Source organism: Rhinopithecus roxellana, chromosome 13 (genome assembly GCF_007565055.1).
Source record: "Rhinopithecus roxellana isolate Shanxi Qingling chromosome 13, ASM756505v1, whole genome shotgun sequence".
In the NCBI taxonomy this organism is placed as follows: Eukaryota; Metazoa; Chordata; class Mammalia; order Primates; family Cercopithecidae; genus Rhinopithecus; species Rhinopithecus roxellana.
In genome coordinates this window covers 5,372,118-5,394,504 of record NC_044561.1, presented here as the reverse complement: position 1 = coordinate 5,394,504, position 22,387 = coordinate 5,372,118, and the positions used below count along the sequence as shown (strand labels likewise).

The 22,387-nt window shown below is 54.9% G+C and overlaps 1 protein-coding gene across 4 annotated transcripts in view; it reads right to left on the bottom strand.

The window, feature by feature from the left end:
• Nucleotides 1–22,387, bottom strand: part of MPPED1 (metallophosphoesterase domain containing 1) — a 98,017-nt gene that overhangs the window by 65,768 nt on the left and 9,862 nt on the right. For 3 of the 4 annotated variants that reach the window (XM_030915037.1, XM_010370556.2, XM_010370675.2), the window contains exons 2-3: nucleotides 18,730–19,031; nucleotides 8,826–9,007 (exon numbers count right to left, since the gene is read on the bottom strand). In XM_030915037.1, coding sequence (XP_030770897.1) covers nucleotides 8,826–9,007; nucleotides 18,730–18,953 — 406 coding nt within the window. In that variant the 5' untranslated portion in view covers nucleotides 18,954–19,031. The remainder of the gene's footprint in view (nucleotides 1–8,825; nucleotides 9,008–18,729; nucleotides 19,032–22,387) is intronic. The other variant, XM_030915038.1, reaches the window with a different exon arrangement.

Here is a 22,387-nt window from a genome sequence, read left to right as displayed (position 1 = left end):
TCCTGTTGATTTCACTCGCAAACCAGAGCCAAGCCCGTACTGCACTCTTCCTGGGCCCCCTCCAGGTCCAGTCTGAGCTACCCTGGCCTCTCACTGACACCTGCGCCAACCTCCCCTGGTGCCCTGGTGCCCTCTCCTGCCTGCCACAGTCAGGCTTCACCCAGAAGGGTCCTTCAGAACCCCGAATCAGACCTTGTCATCCCCTGCCTAGGTCCCCCAGTGGACTCTAGAATAAAATTCATGTCCTTGCCCCAGCTGGTCAGCGGCCCAGGATCACCAGGATCAGGCCCACAGGCCTCCATCGTGCAGCAGGAATTCACAGCTGGGTCCTTCTCAGTGCACGACTCTCCCAGGGGGATCTTCTCCAACCATCTTATGTCAAGGAGTTTCCCACCCCAGTCACCACCAGCCTACCCCATGCATTGATCAGTTCTCTTCACTCCGCTTGCTGTTCACCACCTATGACTTCATTCACCCTCAGGCCACGCAGGCAGGGGCACTTCTGTGCCGCCCATCACTGAATCTCCGGCACCAAAGCAGTGAACACAGTAGCCCCTCACGCTGTGTTGACTGAGATGCGTGTAGACCCCTGCCCTGGCCCCCAGCAGGAGAGGCAGGAGCTCTGCTAACCCATGCTGGGGGCTCTGACGCTGGGAGGTACGTGAACTGGCAGGGCCCTAAGTGCCAGGAGGGGCTAAGTTCACACAGGGTGCACAAACGATCTCACCTGATTGAGGTGGACACTCCATGAGGGAGAATGGAGGTCAGCTGGCTGATGAGGACAGAGCCAGAAGTGGCCCCACGTCCCTGACCTCCAGTGCTTGGTGCCCTGCCCGGCGGAGAGGCTGTAAGTCCCGACAGAGCCAGCATGAGGCTTGATGGACCTTGGCACCCCATTCCCAGGAAGCCTCCAGTCCCACCTGACTGCACCCTCCACGCATAGAGCAGAACGGCTCCACCTCCTGGAGGCAGGAGCAGCCCCGCACAGGGGCAGGTGCCCAGGTACCAGCTCTAGGTCCTGATCTATGATGGGGGGGTGCCCGCCCAGCACACTCTGCAGCAGTCAGAAGGGGCAGCCACTGGGCAGGATCTTGCAGTGCTCAAGTCAGGAAAGGGAGGAAGAGCGAAGTGCACCCCGGCAGGAAGGAGCACGGGAGAGAAGGAGGGAGCTTGTGCATGCTGTTCATTGGGTGGGGAGGTGGGAAGAAGGCAGGGAAAAAATAAAGAAATGAGACAAGAGCAGGGCCTCACACAAGCTGCAGGGGACAGAAAGCCATGAACTCTGAGATGGGGACCTTCCCCATCTGCATCCAAGGCTGGTCTCCCCCTCCAAGAAGAAGAGAGGAGGCCAGAGAGTAGACTGGAAGGAACAGACAAATTTTTTTTTTTTTTTTTTTTTTTTTTTTTTGAGATGGAGTCTCACTCTGTCGCCTGGGCTGGAGTGCAGTGGCCGGATCTCAGCTCACTGCAAGCTCCGCCTCCCGGGTTCACGCCATTCTCCTGCCTCAGCCTCCCGAGTAGCTGGGACTACAGGCGCCCGCCACCACGCCCGGCTAGCTTTTTGTATTTTTTAGTAGAGACGGGGTTTCACAGTGTTAGCCAGGATGGTCTCGATCTCCTGACCTCATGATCCGCCCGTCTCGGCCTCCCAAAGTGCTGGGATTACAGGCTTGAGCCACCGCGCCCGGCCAAGGAACAGACAAATTTAAGGGGGGCGTGGAGGGGGGTCAACCACCAGCTTGCACCAGAAAGTACTTGTTTCCCACACATGATCCTAATTCCTGTGCCTGTGAGCTGCCTCCTGCTCCTGCAGGGGGAGGGGGAGGTCCCACCTGCTCCTTTCTGAAGCTCCCGACCTCCACTTGGAGCCTTGAACACAGAAGGTGCCCATTCCGACGGGCCGGCGCCCTGGGATTAAATCACAAAGAGGCAAAACGATTGTGTGTGGCCCATTTCCACGCAAACCCCTGCAGCCTCGGGCCTTCCACGCAGTGGCAAATGAGCCAAGAACCAAAGAAACGGCCTTGTCGTGAATTCTCCGTTTCGCTTTCTCTCCCTTCCTCCCTCACGGATTTTAATTAAGGGTTTACTTGCAAAAGACCTAGTTCTATTTCACTAAATCCTTGGACCCCTTTTATATTGTCTCATATATCGTGTTATGTTCAGGCGCCAGTACAAAGTTAATTATAACTTCTAAACACTCCATTACCAGGCCTCATCTTCCTCCCCTGCCTGAGTCTGCTAAGGGTAGTGCTACTTAATTAACGGGCCCATCATGTGCTTTACAGACCACACTTTTCAACAAATACCCCTGGCCACCTCGGTGCCAGGCTGGGCTGGGCTCTGAGGACCTGTGCTGACCACAGCATGGCCTCAGCCCTGGAGAGGCTGATAGAAGCTGCAGGAGGAAGGGGGCCAGCAGGCTGGCACACAGAGCACCCACAGCAGCTCAGCAGATGGCACAGTGGGCAGAGGGGACAGTGGGCAGGACAGACGATAGCAGTGTCAGAATCACAGTAGATGACTGCAGACGTCAGCCTTCAAGGGAAATGAGAGGGGACACAGGAGCCCTGCCCGGGAGGAAACCAAACGCCACAGTGAAGTGCTTCATCTTACTACATAGCCTAAGGGGATGGGTCAGAGGTTTGGGAGTTCAGTTTGGGATAGAACTGGTCTAAAACCCTGGCAGACACCCAGGAGGAGGTGTTTTGTAAGAAGACTAGACAATGCAGTGGCTGGATGAGAGAGATGGAGGCATTCTGCAGGTCTGGGTGGAGCGAGAACTGGGGAGTCTGAATGGTTAGTTAACATTTGGAAAGAAGGTGGTTGAGAGGCCTAAGGATGGACCCTAGGAGGAGCCCCCTTTGGCAGGCAGGAGGCGAATGAGGAACAAAAGGAGGAGATTGTAAAGGGCCCTGGAGAGGGAGGCCACATGGAAGCTGTGGCAGAACCCACGCTAGAGGAACCTTCGTCCAGCGTCAGGCACCACAGAGCTGAGGGGAGGAGAGGCCGACCAGTGCAAAGCCATCTGTGGCCTCTGGCAGTCACTCCCGAGGGTGGTGCAGGGTCCTCAGGCTGTGGGGGCTAGGGGTGCAGTGAGGGCTGTGGAGGCTGCAGGCTTCCTGTGGCTGGGGGTGGGGAGGCCAGCCTGGTACCTGCCAGTCACAGAGAGGGAACTTTCTGGCATCTTGCAAATCTCAGCTCAGGAACTGACAGTTCTTGCAGGCATGGCTGTCACTCAGAGACGGCAGCAGAATTGGGACCTGGCATTCTTGCCTTGGGAAATATGTGGGCAGTGCCAGGGCCTTGGGGTCAGTAGCTGCCTCTGCAGAGCATCCTGGGAGGAGGGTGTTTTTGGGTGCTCAGCCTCCCTTCCTGCCCTCAGCACCCTGGCCTCCGGGGGACCTGCATGCTAGCACATTTCATCAGGTCCAGAGCACCTGTGGCCCCAGCTTCTAGCCTCATCCTTGAGACCCCAACTCAACCTGCGCTCCCTGAGTCTTCCCAGATCACTTCCCAAGTCCTGTATGGCAACACCGATGGCTCACACTGGTCTGTGTCACAGCGCTGCCCTCCTTGAAGCCCCCATTTACTGGTGGCCCACCCGGCGGCATTCAGGCACGCCCTGCCCTGCTGGGGTCACCATGGCCAGCTCACAGACAGGGCTGTGTCTGCGGGGTCAGCATGCCACTCATGGCTGCACATTCCTCTCTGTCCAGCGCTCCCCTGGCTGGCTCTGGGCATGAAGCCTTGACCCTCCCCTCCAGGGGCTGATGGTAAAGGTTAGAGCCACTGCCAGAGCCCAGACCGGGAGCTCTGGGCGTACAGAGGAGGAGGGAACAGCTCTGCCCAGCAGGGTGGGGGAGGCTTCACAACGGGCAGCTCTGGAGGGGTGAGTGGAGCACGGGCCCAGGACCAGGGAGGGGAGCTTGTTCTATGAGTGAGGAGTCCAGCCGCCCGGCGTGGCTGGAGGGAAAAGGTGCTACTGGTGTTGAAGTTGAGGAGTCTGTTTTGTGTGGGGCAAGGATGAGGGAGCGGCAAGTTGTTCACCATGAGAGCCGTTTCACAATGACAGGGCTCCCGTGGTGCCCGGACTGGGCAAAGCGCTGTATGGGAATATTATTCATCAACCCTCCCCCACAGCCCTACGGCAGGAAAACAATTCTCCCCATTCGACAGGTGAGGCACAGAGAGGTTGAGAGACTGGACTGAGGTCACACAGCAAAGAAGAGGAGGAAACAGGGGTGAAGACAGCTGCCTGGCCTCCCTGCACCCTACCTCCCTGCACTGGTACCGCTGACTGATCCGTCCAGCTGTGAGCTCCCTGCGGCTGGTGAGGAGCAAGGAGCCACCTGCGCATTCTTCGTCATATTCAGCAAGTTTTGCTTTTGCGTTCACTCTTTATAGCTGGAGAACATGTCCTTATCAATTTTTTAGCTGCTTACTTGACATTTACAAATCAAGCTGCCGCTTCTAATTCATGAATACATTTGGGATATTAATGGCCAAGAGGAAAGAGGGGCTGTTCAGAGGGACTCTTTCATCCCAACCTGGCCCCCTCCAACCAACTCAGACCCAGACAGAAGCCTTCAAACAGGCAACGCAAGGACACCAGTCACAGCCGAGCCGAGAGCAACGCACCTCGCAGGGAGTTAGAGTCCGCAGGAATTTAGCCACACAGAGCCCGGTTAGGTGCCTTGTCTTGTCTTACATGATGGGTCTTTATTAATTTTTTAAATCTCCTCCCGTTTGTCTGGAGGCGGCTCCCAGAATATGATTTTAAATGCTTTCCATGAGATCATTGAACAGGGAAGGAGCAGGTTGTGAATTTCAGCTCTCTAACTTTCTCATCCAGGAGAAGGGGCTGAGCCAGCAGGTGGGCGAGCGGGGCAAGGTGATGAGGTGGGTGTGCAGAGGTCTCCCACCCTGTTGGCTGGGGAAGGGGCTCATGGAGACCCTTGAGTGGTTGGATGACGCCAGGATTGACCCAAGGCCCAGCGCTGTCCCACCCCCTCCTGGGACACACTTGGCACCAGTCGCCCAGTAGCACTGCCTTTGTTTGAAATTACCAGAAAAACACACCCCTCCCCCACAGAAAATCAGACAGAGAGAGAATGACAGACAACCCTAAAGAAGAAGGTAGAACCCCATGACCCCACCACCCAGACATCGATTCTGGAACATTCTGGAGCTTTAGCCCTCTCCCGGCACACTCTGGTTCTACAATCCATCATGGCCTAAACCTTCCCAAAGCTCCCCCTGCCCTTAGGATCAGCCCCTCACTCCTGTCCCTGACCCAGGAGGCCTGTGTGGACCAGTGCCTGCCCCGCTGCCCCGCCTCTCCCACTTCTCAATGCTCCCAGTGCTCTCTGCTCCCACCTCAGGGCCCCTGCAGCCTCCACGTCCTCTGCCTGGAATGGGTTCTGCCCAGAGCTGCACGAGCCTGCCTCATTCTCGCCCTCAGGCCTGGCCCAACGTCCCCTCCTCAGGGAGGCCTTCCGTGCCCACCCAGCTGAACGACCACCACCACACGTCCCCAGGTGGGTCCCCGACAGACCCCGTAGCTCTCTCTAATGAACGGCTCCCATGCCGCCCTCATATGTACGGAGCCACAGTCCCCCCTCATCAGGCTGAGTGGGGCCCTGCGTGCTCTTGGCCTACTATTACCCCAGGGCTTGTGACACACCTGGCACCTCGTGGGCTCTCAGTGAGGCTCAGCAATAGGATAACCGAATGTTTCCTTCTGGTCTCTTTTTCTCTGTGTCTGTTTTTGGGAGGGCTGTTGCTAGCTGAGACCACACGTCCATATCTCTCAGGAACTCCACACGCTGTAACACACGTGTTGTTCCACCGCCTTCCCTGCCAACTCAACCTCAAGGTTCAGGTCCAATGTCTTCCTCCTAACACCCCACCCCTACCCAGGGGAGCCCAGATCTGGAGACGCCAGTTCATGGGGGCAGTCATAACAGGTACACAGCACTTTACAGTTTACAAAGTGATTCTTTCCTCCATTCCAACACAGCCTCAAAACAACCCTTGGAGGGACGTGAGGCAGGAGAGCCTGACCGCCCCCATTTAAAATGAGGCCCAGAGGGGCCACGTGACTGCTGCGGTCACCCAAGCGGAAAGCAGATCCAGACTCCCAACAGCATCGTCCACACCCTTACTTCCAATTAGGGAGGCTTCACCTCAAGAAGGAGAGGCAACACAGAGCTATACCAAGAGTTCAGCACTGGGGTCCAACTGCCCAGTTCTGCCATTTACAAGCTGTGTGACTTCGCTTCTCTGGGTCTTGGTTTTCTCCTCTGTAAAACGGGAAGGATAATAGTTCCTGCCTCATTGTCAGGAAGACTGAATGAGTTACTAATACATGCGAAGGGTATAGAACAGCACCCAGCACATACTGAATATTCAGTAAACTTGAGCTTTGTAGAAAAATGCCCCTGTCCAAATGCACCAAATAGGCACATAGTCCATCTCTCAGCCATGATCACCAAACTCCGGGGACCTGAACCACCGGCCAACCAAGGGGTCTTGCTTTGTGCAGTGGGTGAGTTCCCAAAATACCAGCTGCAAATGGGCTTCTATTCGTGCTGTCACTGGCAAGCAAATGCTCCTCCTTCCTCAGTCTGAAGCCCATTCCTCCTTGAGTGAGGGCCCTGACATCTGCAAACACTTCCAGGCAGCAAAGGGGCGAGGCCCGAGGGAAAGAACCTTTCGTAAAAGGAAGACCCCTTTACAAGTTATGAGTTCACACTTTCCACCCATGATGGGCTGCACCTGGAAGGCCAGGCTGTGTGTGAGAGACAGTCCTCACCCTTCAGAACCTCCATTCTCCTCTGTCGAATAGGGACGCAAATGGTAGCCACCTCAAATAACCCTTCCCAAATTCAACAAGGCAGAGATGATAAGAGACTGCCACCCTGTGCCTGGCACACAGTGGGGGCTTGGCCCACAGCAACTCTAGCCTCTCTGCCTTGGAAACGGCCTCTTGACTCCACCAAGTGCAACCTCCTGTCTTTTGAAACCCACAGCAGGCCGGGCGCGGTGGCTCAAGCCTGTAATCCCAGCACTTTGGGAGGCCGAGACGGGCGGATCACGAGGTCAGGAGATCGAGACCATCCTGGCTAACACGGTGAGACCCCGTCTCTGCTAAAAAATACAAAAAGCTAGCCGGGCGAGGTGGCGGGCGTCTGTAGTCCCAGCTACTCGGGAGGCTGAGGCAGGAGAATGGCGTAAACCCGGGAGGCGGAGCTTGCAGTGAGCGGAGATCCGGCCACTGCACTCCAGCCCGGGCAACAGAGCGAGACTCCGTCTCAAAAAAAAAAAAAAAAAAAAAAGAAACCCACAGCAGATGGGACAAGCAGCCTCCCTCGGGGAAGGGGCCCCACCTGAGAGGCAGCCCAGACCTGGAACCAGTGTGCCAGGTTCCAGGCAAGGTGAGAATCGCAGAGCAGGCCTGCAGGAGCCCTCTACCCCGGCCTGCACTTCCTGCAGCCCAAACGGGGCCTTTGATTAGAATTTCCCATTTGAAAAATCAATATTTAAAGCCCTCTGCCTGCCAAACAGAAGGGAAGGCCTTGCTTGTAAATATTTGTCTCGCCTGGCAGAGTCGGGCCCCTGGCTCGCCGCGGCTGCCCTGCCTCGCTCCTGGCCCTCTGCTCGCACAGTCCCAGCCAACAGCACAGCGGGACACCCCTGAGGAGGCAGAAGGGACCGTCTGGCAGCTACGTGGGGCTTTGCAGAAAGGTGAGCGGCCCTGCACCCACGCCTCCACGGCAGCAGGCCTGGGTGCTGGGCTGCATAGGGGCCGTCCATCTGTCTTCCCCGGGTGGGGACAGAGATGCCTCACTGTGAGGTTTCTCTGGATTCCAAGGCAAGCGAGTTTTCCCAGGGGGTCCCCCAGTTTTTTTCCTTATTTTAGAAAAAAAGCACAAAGACAAAACCCAGGAGATGTGCTTATAAATCATCACTTGCCATGGTGCAGTGCGTGAGAAAGGGCTCCGCTGCCGAGACCAGCAGCTGCCCACATCTGGCCCCTGGAGAAACCATCTCCATGGCAGTGGGTGGCTGAGCTAGGGCGAACCAGCTGAGCACCTACCCTGGCACCACCATTCTCCATGTCATTCATTCATTCATTCACCCACTCAGCCATTCATTCATTCATTCATCAATTTCTTTTCTTTTGAGACAGAGTCTCGCTCTGCTGCCCAGGCTGGAGTGCAGTGGAATGATCTCAGCTCACTGCAACCTCCGCCTCCCAAGTTCAAGTGATCCTCCTGCCTCAGCCTCCCATGTAGCTGGGATTACAGATGCCCGCCACCACACCCGGCTAATTTTTGTAGTTTTAGTGGAGATGAGGTTTCACCATGTTGGCCAGGCTGGTCTCGAACTCCTGATCTCAGGTGATCCACCAGCCTTGGCCTTCCAAAATGCTGGGATTATAGGCACAAGTCACTGCACCCGGCCTCGTTCATCAATTATGTATTGAGGTCCTACCTTTGCCAGGCACCAGGGCCTGGACACTCAAATGGACAAAGACATGAGCAAAGTCCCTTTTGGAGGGGGTCTTCCAGGCCAAAAAACAATTCCCACAAACAAATGGAAAGTCACAACCAAGACAGATGCTGGAGGAGGGGAGGTCCAAGGTGGATGGGAGAAAGAGGCACCTGGTCTGAGAGGTCAGGGAGGATGACCAGGCAGGCACAGGCCAAGGAGGGGACCCGGGCAGAGCAGGAGGGAAAGGCAGGGAGGCAGCCTCGGGAGACGGCGGGAGCCCCCTTCCTGCTCAGCACAGCCGCCCACCCAGGGCAGGAGGGACCTACCCAGCCACTCGTTGAACTTCTTCACCTCACTCGGGAGCCCCAGCTCGGTGAAGTCCCCAGCGTGGATCAGCACGTCGCCGTACGGCATCTGGATGGGGTCAGTCCTCGAGTGGGTGTCAGAGACGCAGACGAAGCGGGTATAGCCCGGAGGCTTGGGGGCATCGTGAGGCACTGGGTCCACCCTGTGGGGAGAGATGAGACTGGGGGTCAGGAGGCCATGGAGCCATGAGTGTGCGGGTGGTGCGTCTGCAGCCTCCTCCACCACAGTTCACAGCCCCGTCAATCCTGTTCAGATCCACCAGACCAGGGACTGGACACCCAACCTTCCCAGGGGCCCACCGCGGCCCGAATCCTGACTTCCCTCATCTCTAGCCAGGCAAAGCATGTTTGGCCCCCGAGCCTCAGTTTCCCTGTCTGTAACATGGAAACGTCAGGTTGTGGGGGCTGTAGTGAGGGTAAAAGGGAGTGGGAAGCGGGTACAGCGAGCATCTGCCCTCTGAGCTGAGGTGCTGCACAGCTACCAATCTTTTGTTCATGATTACCCCCAGAGGAAACTTCAAGCTGTCTTTTATTTCCCCTACTCACCTCCCTCCCATGAAGCTTTAGCATCACTGAGATGCCCTATGTGTGTTTAGGTACCTCCTGTCCACATCTGCTTTAGACAGAAGAGCAAGACTTTTTTTGACTCCCCAAGCACCAGATTTTACCCCCTGGGGGCACTATGGCCCCCACTGAAACCGCATGGAATAAAGCCTACCAGCAGGCGATGAGGACGACTGCCCCGGCTGTGCAGGGCGCGTCGGCCATCGCAGGAGAGCCGCATGGGAGGGGGAGTTTCAGGAGAAATAAAGACCCTAAAGGCAAGGTGTCCATTTTTCAAAACTGCAAGACAGTGTGATCATTTCTAGACCAAGGGCCTTCCAGGGCTGTGTCAGAAAACACTCCTGGAGTCAGAAGACCAGGCTTTGCACAGCCTCGGTCTGCACATCTGTAAAACAAAGCGACTTCACTAAGCAAAAATAACATTTTAAAAAGTGGCATAAATGTAGATTCTTGTGCCTCAGGAGCCCATCGTGGCCCTCTCGTTTGACAGACCAGGATGCCAAGATCCAGCCAGGCTGAGCAAGCGGTCCTGGGCACTCCAGTGCAGAAATATGGACGTGGGCTAAGACCCCGGCTCCCGGCTCCTCGTGGGCGGAGACCGCAGCTCCCCATCCAGTGCTGTCTCCACTTCACGTTGCCTCCCCAGTTGAATGGTTTTACCAGGCTCAAAACTCTTAAAAACAACGCAATGACATTTCAACAAGCAGCTCTCTCCAAATGAGTATGCCGCTCGAGGAGTTGTGTTTAAATCTAATTATGCGGCAAACCAAAAGCGGTGCCATATCAGTTACATAAATACTTTTAAAGACATCTTTCTAATTATCCTTTTTTTTTTTTCAGACAATATACTTCGAAGAAATTTAATTAACACCTTACGAGAGACGTGGGTTCAGCATGCTAATTTGCAGGGCGCACTAGCACGCTCCATCCGCCGCAGCCGCAGGCGCCGAGCCAGCCTCTCCCCACCATGATGCCGCGGCGGGAGCGCGCACCCGGGGCCCCTTCCTGGGGGTTGTTAGGCCGAGGGAGAATCCCAGCAAGTCAGAGCTGGGCCAGACTGGGAGGAAAATGAAATGAATCCGATGACGACCAACCAGGGAGGTGCTAGGAGCTCTTCCTCGTGTCCTCCATTCACTCATTCATTGAATACAACACATCCTGAATGACTACCGTGTGCCAGCCCTGAGCTCAACGGAGGGCCACAGGGATGAACCAGGCTGACCCCTATTCACGACAAGCCCAGGGACTGATGGCGGCAGCAGCCTTGGCCAGATGATGACAATACAGCCAGCACCTTTGACAGGCCAGCAGAGGGGACAGGGCCCAGAGAAGGCCCTAACCTGGTCTGGAGTCTCCTGGAAGCTTCCATCAGGCCAGTGTCTGAGCTGGTCTGGAAGCTGAAATCTCCTTCCCAGGAATTCCCACCACTACTCTGTCCTCTGGGACCCCCAATGACCCCCAGTCCCCATGACAGACAGCTGATGTGACCTACACACCCTGCCACCGCCCTCCCGCCCCCCTGCCACACACACACACAGCTAAGCAGACCAAGGGCAGCCAATTACTACTGGGCTACTGGCCTGGCACAGGAACTCAAGTGAGCCGATCAAATTCATTCATTCATATTCTTTCTCTCTCTCTCTCTCTCTCTCTCTCTCTGTCCCTCTTCCCTCCTCCCTTTCTCTCTCTTTCCCTCTCTCTCTCCTCCCTTTCTCTGTCCTCCTTCCTTTGTCTCTCTCTCCTCCCTCTCTCTCCCTTCCCTTTCTCTCTCCTCCCTTTCTATCACCTCACTTTCTCTCTCCTCCCTTTCTCTCCTCCCTTTCTCTCTCCTCCCTTTCTCTCTCCTCCCTTTCTCTCTCCTCCCTTTCTCTCTCTCCTCCCTTTCTCTCTCTCCTCCCTTTCCCTCTCCTTTCTCTCTCTCTCCTCCCTCTCTCTCTCCTCTCTTTCTCTCCTCCCTTTGTCTATCTTTCCTCCCTTTATCTTTCTCTCTTCCCCTTCTCTCTCTCCTTCCTTTCTCTCTCTCTCCTCCCTTTCTCTCTCTCCTCCTTTTCTCTCTCTCTTTCTCTCTCTCTCCTCCCTTTCTCTCTCCTCCCTTTGTCTATCTCTCCTCCCGTTATCTTTCTCTCTTCCCCTTCTCTCTCTCCTTCCTTTCTCCTCTCTCTCTCCTCCCTTTCTCTCTCCTCCCTTTCTCTCTCTCCTCCCTTTCTATCTCCTCCCTTTCTACCTCCTCCCTTTCTCTCTCTCTCTTTCCCCTCTTTGTGTGTGTGTGTGTGTGTGTGTGTGTGTGTGTGTGTGTGTCTCTGTGTGTCTCTGAGGTTTTGAAGATGTCACAAGGTGACAAAGACGACGTCAAAGAGACAAACAGAGATGAAGAAAGGAGAGACAGGGAGCATAATGCCATCCCCGAGCTGCTGGGACCCTGACAGTCTACCCTCCCCGGAGCCCTGCCTAGCAGAGGAGCCCTGAGTGGGCCTCAGCTCCCATCCGCCACCAGCCAGCCAAGAGCAGTGTGGTTCTGAGGGCTCTGGTTGGGCTGGGCCTGCTACTGGAGCCAGAGCTCTTTAATTAACTCCACTCTTATTTCCCTGCACCCCGAGGCTTCTGGAGCACAGCGAAGATGCAGACCTAGTCATCCCCAGAGAAAGAAATAGACTCTCATTTCCCGGCACAGTCCCCCAGCTATTTGGATTGAAACAAATGCTTGACTTTGAAATAACAACAACAATAATGATTCAATGATCCCCACACATCAAGAGCTCATTATGTGCTGGGCATGTTACAGGCAGTCGCTCTCTTCACCCTCATAATGACCATCTAAACAGGGTACTATGGGTAGCCCCAGTTTACAGGTGAGCAAACTGAGGCTCAGAAAATGCTGACTTTTCCATGATTTTAGCTACAGGAGCTGGTGCAGCTGAGATTTGAAACTGGTTTTTGGCTCCAGAACTCACACCAGACTGGACTATTACCAGGCTGGACGTCATTTCATTCAATCAACCTATGGACAAATCTTACCAAATGCTTCTAAATGCCAGGCACCTGCTTGGTATAAGGATACGTCTGTGGTCAGGACACCCACAGGGGCCACCGGTGTGAAGATCCAGAAATCCTGACTATGTTTGCAAATGAAGGAAAGAGCAAAAAGAGTCAAAATATGGAGAAGGAGGCCAGGCACAATGGCTCACGCCTGTAATCTCAGCACTTTGGGAGGCCAAGGTGGGCGGATTACTTGAGGAAAGGAGTTCAAGACCAGCCTGGTCAACATGGTGAAATGTTGTCTCTACTAAAAATACAAAAATTAGCTGGGCGTGGTGGTGTGCACCTGTAGTCCCAGCTACTCGGGAGGCTGAGACAGGAGAATTGCTTGAACCTGGGAGGCGGAAGTTACAGTGAGCTGAGATTGCGCCACTGAACTCCAGCCTAGGCAACAGAGTGAGACTGTATCAAAAAAAAAAAAATTAACAACAACAACAAAATGTGTATATATAGAGAAAAAGACAGTGAACAAGGGGGCATCATTTGAAGATCCAGCTATACCTGAAGCTAGACCCAAACTTGAAATTCTTAATATGGGCCAGCAGACTCCTTTTCATCCTTAAGGCAACTTCAGTTGTGTTTCTGATACTTGCAATGACAATGAAAAGTTAGTCCATGCCCAAGCTTCCAGCTACTAAGTTAAAGAGTGGAATTTGAACCCAGGACTTCACAACAGGAATCTGGGCATCTAATCTCAACACTTTGTGACCAAAAAAAAAAAGTACAAAATGGTTCTTTCTCAGTGACATTCTGCAGGGACCAGAGATAAGACGTGGAAGCAAAGGCTTCTTGTTTCTTGGAGCCAAACTCAACTTCCCCAAAGCTTCTGCCTACTGGGGTGGCTCTGAGACCTGACACCCATCTCCAGCTCTCCCCAGCCTATACCGATCTTCCCATGGGATTCCTGGCAGCAGGAACAATACAGAGGAGAGAACACGGCCTCCGACACCAGACCCCAGGCTGGCACCCCAGCTCAGTGACCTCCTCCTCGCTGTGCCCCTGGACCCCACCAGCCTCCAGCCCTGCTCCATAGGGTGGGGATGAGCCACTCCCTCTTTGTCATGTTGTGAGAACTTAACCGACCTTCACAGCTGGAGCCCTGATGCCAATATCCCTGCAGTGCGCTCTGCATCCTGCTCTCGGTTCTTTCTCTCCCATAAGCCACTGGTTCTGTGGAAGTGCAGTTCCTGGTGCCAAAAGCCCAGAGAGGCATCAGAAGCAGAGGTTGTTACCCCTCGTAACCCTATTCCTGCAGAAATGGGGTGCTCTGAAGGTCCAGGCAGGGACAACTTCCAACAACTCGTCCAGCCGTGTGATTGGGCATCAGCCATGGTGTTTTAGTAGGAAAGGACCTCTGGCTCCTTCCTCTCATTTTACAAATGGGGAAACTGAGGCCTGGGGAAGAGCAAAGACTGGCTGGATCAGCATCACACAACAACTGCCCCGACCCCTTGCCAAGTGGTCTTCCCACAAAGCAATGGATCCAAGGGGACCCTGACCACAGGATCCTCCGGCGTCCCCACGCCTGTCCTTCCTCACATCCTGGCCTCTGCTCTTGCTGGTCCCTCTTCCTAAAGTGGCCCACTCCACAGAGGCCACAGTGCAGCTGGTCCTCCACACCCAGGGATTATGCCACCCCCACCCCCACAGAAAGCCCTCCGTGATCCCTGACACTCCTCCTGAGTCTTGCCACCTGTCCCGTTCTCACTCTCTTCTCTTTCCTGCTTCCTGTTCCCTGTGCTAGGCACCAGACATGCAGCCCCATGCTCATGGAGGGAAGAGATGCTTGGGAAATCCTCCCACAAATGAATGTATCAGCACAGACTGAATCAGGTTCCACTAAGCATGCGCCACCAGGCCCAGCACTGAGCACCTAGAGCTGGAGCAGGGAAGACTTCCCTGAGGTGGTGACACCTGGGTGAGATCTGAAGGAGGAGTCAGTGCTCATAGGGCAAAGAGTTGGGATCAGAGGGAACAGCATGTGCAAAGACCTGAGGCAGGAGGAAGACTGAAACGTTTAAGAAACCGGAAGCAGCCACTGTATCTGTTGCCCAGCAGGACAGGGATGGAGAATGAGGCTTGAGAGCCAGGCGGTGCCGGGGTGTGAGTTCTCCCCACTTGCTTTGCTCCTTGTCCCCCTCCCTGCACTCCAGGTTGAGCTCCATGTCTCCAGGAGCCTCTCAGTGTATGGATAGGCCAAGGAGCCACACAGCACTGGGTGGGAGTCCCAGCTCCCCACGCTCACCTTCCAAAGCCTCAGCATCCTCATCTGTAGAGAGGGGGTCCACACCATCCTGGGACAGCAGGAAAGGCCAGGAACAAGGCACAAAGGGGCTACTCCAGGCCTGGCATGCAGCTGTGGCCTCCCATCCCACTCTGCTATAGCTTCAAGGACCTGGTGCATGCCTGAGGGGCTTGAAGGGTCTTTAAGCGATGACGCAAGTCTCTGCCATAACGCCTTGTAAAGGTCAGAGAGGGGTTGCTGTGCCTGATGCCATGGTCCTGGGGACCTACATGAGAGCTCCAGGCTAACCCTGTCCCAACACTGACTCTTGCCTTCTCACTGACCACCAGGTCAGTGGTCCGCCTGCCCACCCAGGGCAGAAGGGCTGGGCCTAGAGGGGCCTCCTGAGACCCCCACAGGGTTGCTCAGTCGCCAGGGCAAGGAGTCTTCAGCCTTGCTCACAATCCAAAGGCCCAGCTCCAGAGATTCATTACCCAAGCAAAGGCGGCCTCGTCACCAGCAGGGTCTCTGGGGGCAACGGCATAAATCACAGGACTCAATCAGAGGCCATGTTTGGACTGTCACTGTTGTTATTAAATATAAATTGTGGATTTATTAAATAAGGCCCCCTCGCTCCCTCACCCTGGAGACAAAGCTCAGAGTGGCGACAAATCACATGTCAGAAAGTGGCAGCCATCCCCCGACCGCTCCTGGGAGGGAGCAGCCGACTCGCCATGGAAATCCATTCAGCCACCTCCAGCAGCCTGCATGCTTCTGAGCTGGGGGTGTAGAGGCTGAATGAAGGGGCAATGGGAGGCAGAAGCCCCCGATCCGTGTGTCCACCCTGGCTTTACCCAGCTGTGTGCAAAGTTGTGTTTCAAAGCTGGAGCTCAGAGCACGCTCTCTCCAGGGCCCCACCCAAACCCCAGCTGCCTCGGAGCCCCAGAGCCAGCAGGAGCCGGGAACTCTCCCCACTGCCGGAGGTGGTGGTGCAGAGCAGTCCAGGATGGGGTGGGGCAGGACAGGTGTAAATCCTCACAGGGCCTACTCCAGCTCCCCAGCTAAGTTCCTTCTCCATAGCACTTACCATCACCAGCATCACACGCTTTCATGACCATCTGCTAACTGCCTGCCATCCATTGGATGTAAGCTCAGCCCAGGCAGGGGTGCCTTTGATCACTGCTGGGTCCCAAGCCTCTCACCAGGCCTGGCATGTGCTACCAATGCTGAATGCTTGCTGCCCACTGGGCCTTCTCTACCAGGATTTAACTATTTCATCCCCAGTATTACTGTGCGCAGCATTTTTTTCACCCCCTAAGAACCAGTTTTCACCCCTTGGAGGTGCTGTTTCCTCCACTGAGAATGCGTAGACTAGTGTCACGGGGGGTGAGGACCAGCTTTCCGAGCTGTGCAGAGCACATGTGCCAAACAAGGAGGGCGGCACAGCAAGGGGAATTTCAGGGGAACATGTGGTCCCTCCACCTGGAGTAGCCAGCTCCAGATTGGGGAAACTGAGGCACCAAGCAGCATGACCCCCATCTAAACAGGCAAGCTCAGTGCCCAAGGTCCTAAACACTGAGAAACTCAGCAGCTCACAGACATCCCAAATGCGTGAATAAATGAATGACTCAACAAAAGAATGAATGGCCCCGGGTGGCTCAGTTAAATGGGGTAGATCACCCCTTCTCATTCTGTCATTCACCACCCTCCCTCAGGACGCAGCCCAGCCTGCAGGGGCCTGTGGTGTCTCCTGCTCACTCCCCACTCCCGCTGCCTGCCCAGCTGGGCCTCCCTGCAGTTCTCAGAGATCCCTGTCTTCTAGCCACCTGCAGGCTCTGACCCTGCCACCGCTTCTGCCTGGTCCACTTCCTCCTCACACCCCCTCCCAACTTGCTATGTCTATTCCTCCTGCTCTGGCCTCAACCTAGAAATTATCTAGTTCTCCAGGAGGTCCAGGAGGTCCAGGAGGTCCTTCCTGGATCCCTTGAAACTGGGAAGCACCTCCTCAGCCCCCACTCCATCCTCCTGTTTCCCTGGCTCTGTTCTCAGACTAGGAGCTCCATGAGTGTGTGCCTGGCCCAGGCAGGGGTGCTGTGACTGACAGCTGTCCATGGTCCCACTGTGCGGGTGCGGGGACCCTCACAAACCCCACCTGCCCTGGGAGGCCTTGCTGCTCTCTGCCTGCCCAATAGGCAGGAGTTCAGCCTGGCCTACGGGGACCTCAGGTTCAGTCACCTCTGACCCACCCAGTTGGAGGATGACCCTCACCAACAAAAGAGAAAATACAGGCCAGGGAAGGTCACCATCCCTGCAGCCCCTCCCAGGCCTCAAGTCCCACAGACCTGAGGCCCGGGGACTTCCCTCCTGCCCAAACCCGCCAACTGGGTCCCAAAAACAGAAACCCAGAGGCAGCAGCCCAAATAGAAATCTACCAAAAAATAAAGTAGGCAGCCACAGGCAACACCAGTCCTGCGGCCCCACACGGAGACAAGCATTTTCCTGGGCAAGTGCCACTAGAAGACTGCAATCCCCGCCTGGAGCCTGCTGCCCTGCAGAGCCCTTCCCTGTACCCCCCTCTGCCCACAACAGAGGCCAGGCCTGAGCGAGGCCGCACAGGGATGGGAGGCTGCAACCTCACACACATCCCACCAGGCCAGGGTTTGGAAACCCCTTAATTCCTTCTCCAAGTGGTCCGAGGGACAGTGGCTGGGACTCCACAAGCACCGCTGCCCCAAGATGGTGATCACAGCCCCAGAGGTGGCCCAGAGCCTGGACCCTTGTTGGGGCACCAGACCCCTGGGCAGTCAGGAGGGCTTCCCGTAGGCTCTACAGCCCCTGTCACAGCTCCCCCCTCCCTGTGCTGTCACCTCCCTGCTCTGCAGGGGTCATCCCTGATCCAGACCCAGCTTGGGCGCAGGCACACAGAGTGGTCGGGTGAAGGTACAACAGCCGAGGGGACAGCAGCCTCCACTCTCAGGCAGAAGCGTGAACATTCACACACATCACAGCCTGAGGATGTGGGAGGCCCAGCATGGAGAGCCCCGGGCTGGACTCAGGAAGCCTGGGTTCAAGTCCAGCTCTGGCACCTGCCAGCAGGGTGGGGCACTTCATGGGCCTGGGCCCCTGGTTCCTCACCAGGTAAGCTCTGTCGTGCAGGGCTCATGGGAGAAGCAACAGGTATAAAGGAGGAGGGGAGTTCTAGGAACTCAGGGAACCACCCAGAGCAGGGCCAGGAGCTTGACCATCTCTGGAGCGACCCCAAGCCACCCACAGCTTTCCAGGACCTCAGGAAATCCAGATGGGAAAGGCTGGCCCCACACACAGGCATCAGGACAAGCCCTCCTGCTGCCTACGGGGGTCTTGAGTCTGTGTGCTCCCCAGGGCCTCACTGCTTGAGTACTAGGGGCACCCCTAGTGCCCCAAGGGGTAGACAACAGAATCCCCCAGTCCTTTCGGAAAAGCATCTCTGCTGTCACAAGAGAAGCACAGGGTCTGGACAAAAGGAAGGGCAGGGAGGGGAAACACAGAGCCCAAGACTGGGTCCTAACCTGCCACGGGGCTTGTGGCGAGCCCCTTCCCCTTTCTGGGCCTCGGTCTCCCTGTATGTACAATGAGGAGAGTAAATCAGACAAGGGGTCGCCACCCAAATGCCAAGAAAGGGATCTGGAACGTGGCCCCCACCAGATGCTGCCAGGAGGACATGTGGGCCTGGGGTTGCCAGGCCTTTGGGTTTTATAAAGTGAAGCCAGAAGTCTGGAGTTTTCTGTGCGTCCACCTCATCTTTAAATATTTGTAAAACATGCTCCTGGCCAAGTGAAACAGGACCGCGGCCAGAATCGGCCCACAGGCCATCCATCTGCAACTTCTTGCCGGTCCCTCCCAACTCAGAGCCCCAATGATCCTAGGATTCCAGAATTGCTGCAGTCAACAAACATTCAATGCTTGTTAACAGTGCACCCAGAACCAGGAGGCACCCGAGACCATGCACCCACCCCAGGGGGCTGTCACCGCCCCCACCCCCACCCCACAGGTCCCACTTACATCTGCACATGCGGTGGCTGGAAGCGGCCCTGGTTGATGTTGTAGAAGGTGAAGGCCTGGGTGGGATTGGAGCTGTACTCGTCCACCTCGATGATGAGCCGGCTGTGCTGGTGCCGCCGAGCGGCCATCACATGGGACTGGGAGAATGCCATGCCCAGGCCGCAGGGGAGGAGGGCCAGGGCCTCCGCCTTCAGGACGCCGGCATCCCACCTAGAGCGCCACATGGACCTCCGCTGGCCGCCCCGGCATCTCCCACCGCTGCCGCCACCGCAGCCCGGCCCCCCGCCAGACCTGGAAACAGACTGAGGAGACGGAGCAGAACCGTGCGACAGTTAATCTGTTTGGGATTTGCTTTATTTAATGTCAGATGAAGATTTAGAAAGAGGGAGAGGGCGGGGGGAGAGGAAAAAAAACACAGTCGTACAGCTCAAAAACTCATTACAAATCTTTCCAACTCAGCAGTTTGATGAATATACTTTGGTAAAAAGAAAAGGGAAGGGAGGGAGGGGACAAGAAAAAAAAGAAAGAAAAAAAAAACCCACAGCACTGTGGACGGATGCATGCATGGCCCAACGTGTTTAAATACTTAAGGCTTTTTTTTTTCCTTCAGCAAAATCCTCCACAGCCTACAGGGTGACAGGGAGCTGGCGTAAGACAATGGCTGGTATTTTGTAAACAGGTGAGTTAAGTTTTACTTTTCAGAATTGGGAAATCAGAAAGATTCTCCTACAACCCTCCCCCATCCCCCACAGACCCCCAAACACACCCACACGGCCCCACGCCCACACCCCTGCAAGCCCAAGCAGGTGGAGACAGCACGGGCGAAAATTCCTCCTTCAACATCAATTTCATCTAAAGATATCTTAGTGGTGCCCTGCGAAGGGATTTTCCCAGACATAGATGGTTATATACCCACTGGCTCAGGGGTGGTAGTGCAGGTAGGGGCAGAGATGGTGAGGGAGGAGGAACCTTTTGCAAAAACCTCCTCTGGTGCCTCACTACCTTCTCTCTCAGGAGGATCTCAGGAACCCTGATGTACCCCGTCAATCTTTGAATTGCAGCTTGAGAATATGCAATATTTTTCGAACCTTTTTCACTGGGAAGTGCAGTTTGCATTTATATTTACTGGGCTTAAATATCCCTCCAACCGACCCCACCTCGGGGTCAGTGTAGAACTCTGTAGAAACTTGGAAATACAGACCCCGGGTGAGACCCCATCCTACCCCAACACACAGCACTATGGCCGATGCCTCGTTACTCAGACCATCGAGTTGTCTCGTTCCTTTTCATAATTATTTTCTACACTGTGTCAATGGGAAATGCCTTGAAGACTTTTTGTCGTTGTTTTCAGTTTGGGTCATTAAGACCCTCCGACGATTCCTTTTGCACTGTATGTAACCAAGGAGAAAATAACATCATTGAAACTATTCCTGGATAGGCATATCGCAAACACACTAAATGAAGAAAAATCCCGTTTGCTTTGCAAGAATCAACATGGTCAGAAAACAAATTAGATTAGGAAAATGACAAAAATTAGAGAATGGAGAACGTTTTATTATGTGCAAAGGAGAAATGGGTTATTAATTTTTTTTAAATCTTGATCATCTCCCTAGAAGGTGAAATAAATAGCAATATCCTCCTTCTCCCACCAACCCCTAAAGACACTTCCTGATTCCCAACACATATCCCTCTTCTCCACCTGCAAAGACAAGGGGGGAAAAATCTCCCTTTTCCTGGGGACACACTTGTACCATTTTTTGGTCCTGTGGGTTGTTTCTAAGTGATTGGCTCTCCCTGCGGAAGCTACGCAACAGAACTGTAGGTTGGGGAGCAGAGACCTGCACCCCTCTTGTCTGCAACTGCTGCCCAGCACCCAGAAGCCCTGGGAAGGGCCTCAGAGCACCAGATGCCAAGTTCCAGGACTCTGCATACTCTGAGCCAGGCCTGCCCAGATCGGGACGGGGGTCAAGCCCCAGCATGGCTGACTTGCTGTGTGACCTTAAGTCAACTTTCTAACTTCTCTGAGCCTCCAGCTTCCTCTTCTAGAAGATGGATTTGAGGCCCGGTGCAGTGGCTCACACCTGTAATCCCAGCACTTCGGGAGGCTGAGGCCGGCGCATCACCTGAGGTCAAGAGTTCGAGACCAGCCTGGCCAACATGGTGAAACCCCCTCTCCACTAAAAATACAAAAATTAGCCAGGCACTGCGGTGCACGCCTGTAATCCCAGCTACTTGGGAGACTGAGGCAGGAGAATCGCTTGAACCCAGAAGGCGGAGGTTGCAGTGAGCCAAGATAGCACCACTGCACTCCAGCCTGGATGACAGAGTAAGACTCTGCTTCAAAAAAAAAAAGAAAGAAAGAAAGAAAGAAAAGACAATGGATTTGACAGTAGTAATGCCATCTCCCGGGGATTGTGCAGGTTAAATGAAGAGGTAAGCAGGAATCCTGAGTACAAAGCCTGGTGGGTCCCAGGGGCCCAGCTCACCTCGGCTGTGATGGTCAAAGTCACTATTCTGTTCAATTCGATCCCTGCATATTGAGGAGCTGCTGTCAGTGGGTGCTGCCTGAGTACTGGGCACCCTTGGTACCAAGGTGTCAAGTGCGAACCAAGGGGCCAGTTCCAGGAGCTAGGGGTGCCAGACGGGCCCTGGAGAACTCAAATATTTCTCAAATGCAAGCTGACCGTATCACATCCCTACCTGAAATCCTTGTGGTGGCTTCTCTGATAAAATCCCTTGACCATAAGACCCTGCCTGGTCTGGCCCTATGACTGGTCCGGCCTCTATTTGAGCCACACAGGCCAGCCCCGGTGGGTTCTTGTACCTGGAGGCCTACAGCTCACAAGGCCATGCTCTTGTTCAGAGCCACACAATTCCAACACTTTTCGAGAGTCTTCCTCTGCAGTGCTCACCACTAAGAGACAGATATTGATGCTCATGTCTCATGTTTGACAAATGATGAAGGGTACATCCCACAGAAGTGATGTCTCGTTGCACAGAGAGTACGTGGCAGGGCTGAGCCCCCAGACCTAGCTGCCTGGCTTCCGGCTCTGCCCTCCTCTCCTGCTGGCTGAAGCTGACACCCTTCCTCTCAGCAATGCTGGTGTCTCCTCGGAGAAGCCTGGATCTGGGGCCTTCTTTTCAGGGTCCCAGGAAGAGCCTGGATGTCCCCTGAGGGCAGGGCTGGGCCCCCCATTTGTGCACCCCGTGTGTCAGTTCCGGCCCCCAGCAGCTCTGTGACCCTGAGCAAGCGGCTGAACCTCCAGAGGCTCTGTTTCCTCTTCTACAAAATGGAAAGAAAAACAGTCCCTATCTTGTAGAGTCATGAATATTCAATTAGGTGACACATGTAAGCTGCTGATCACAGATCCCAGCGCACAGTGAGTGGTCAATAAATGTTAGCTAATATTTTTATAACATGATCACCCCATGGCCTATCACAAATACTTCATCAATAGTATTAGTGGATGGATGGAGGCAGGGAGGGAGAAACGGATGGATGGAGGGATGGATGCAGAGACCATGAGGGAACAGAAGGACATACAGAGTGTCTGGAGACTTTGCCTGGTGCCCAGCAGAGGCCTGGGAGAGGTTGGGTGTCAGGAGAGCACAGCTGAAGACTGAAGAGTCACTGCCCCGTCTCCATCTTACCCACCTT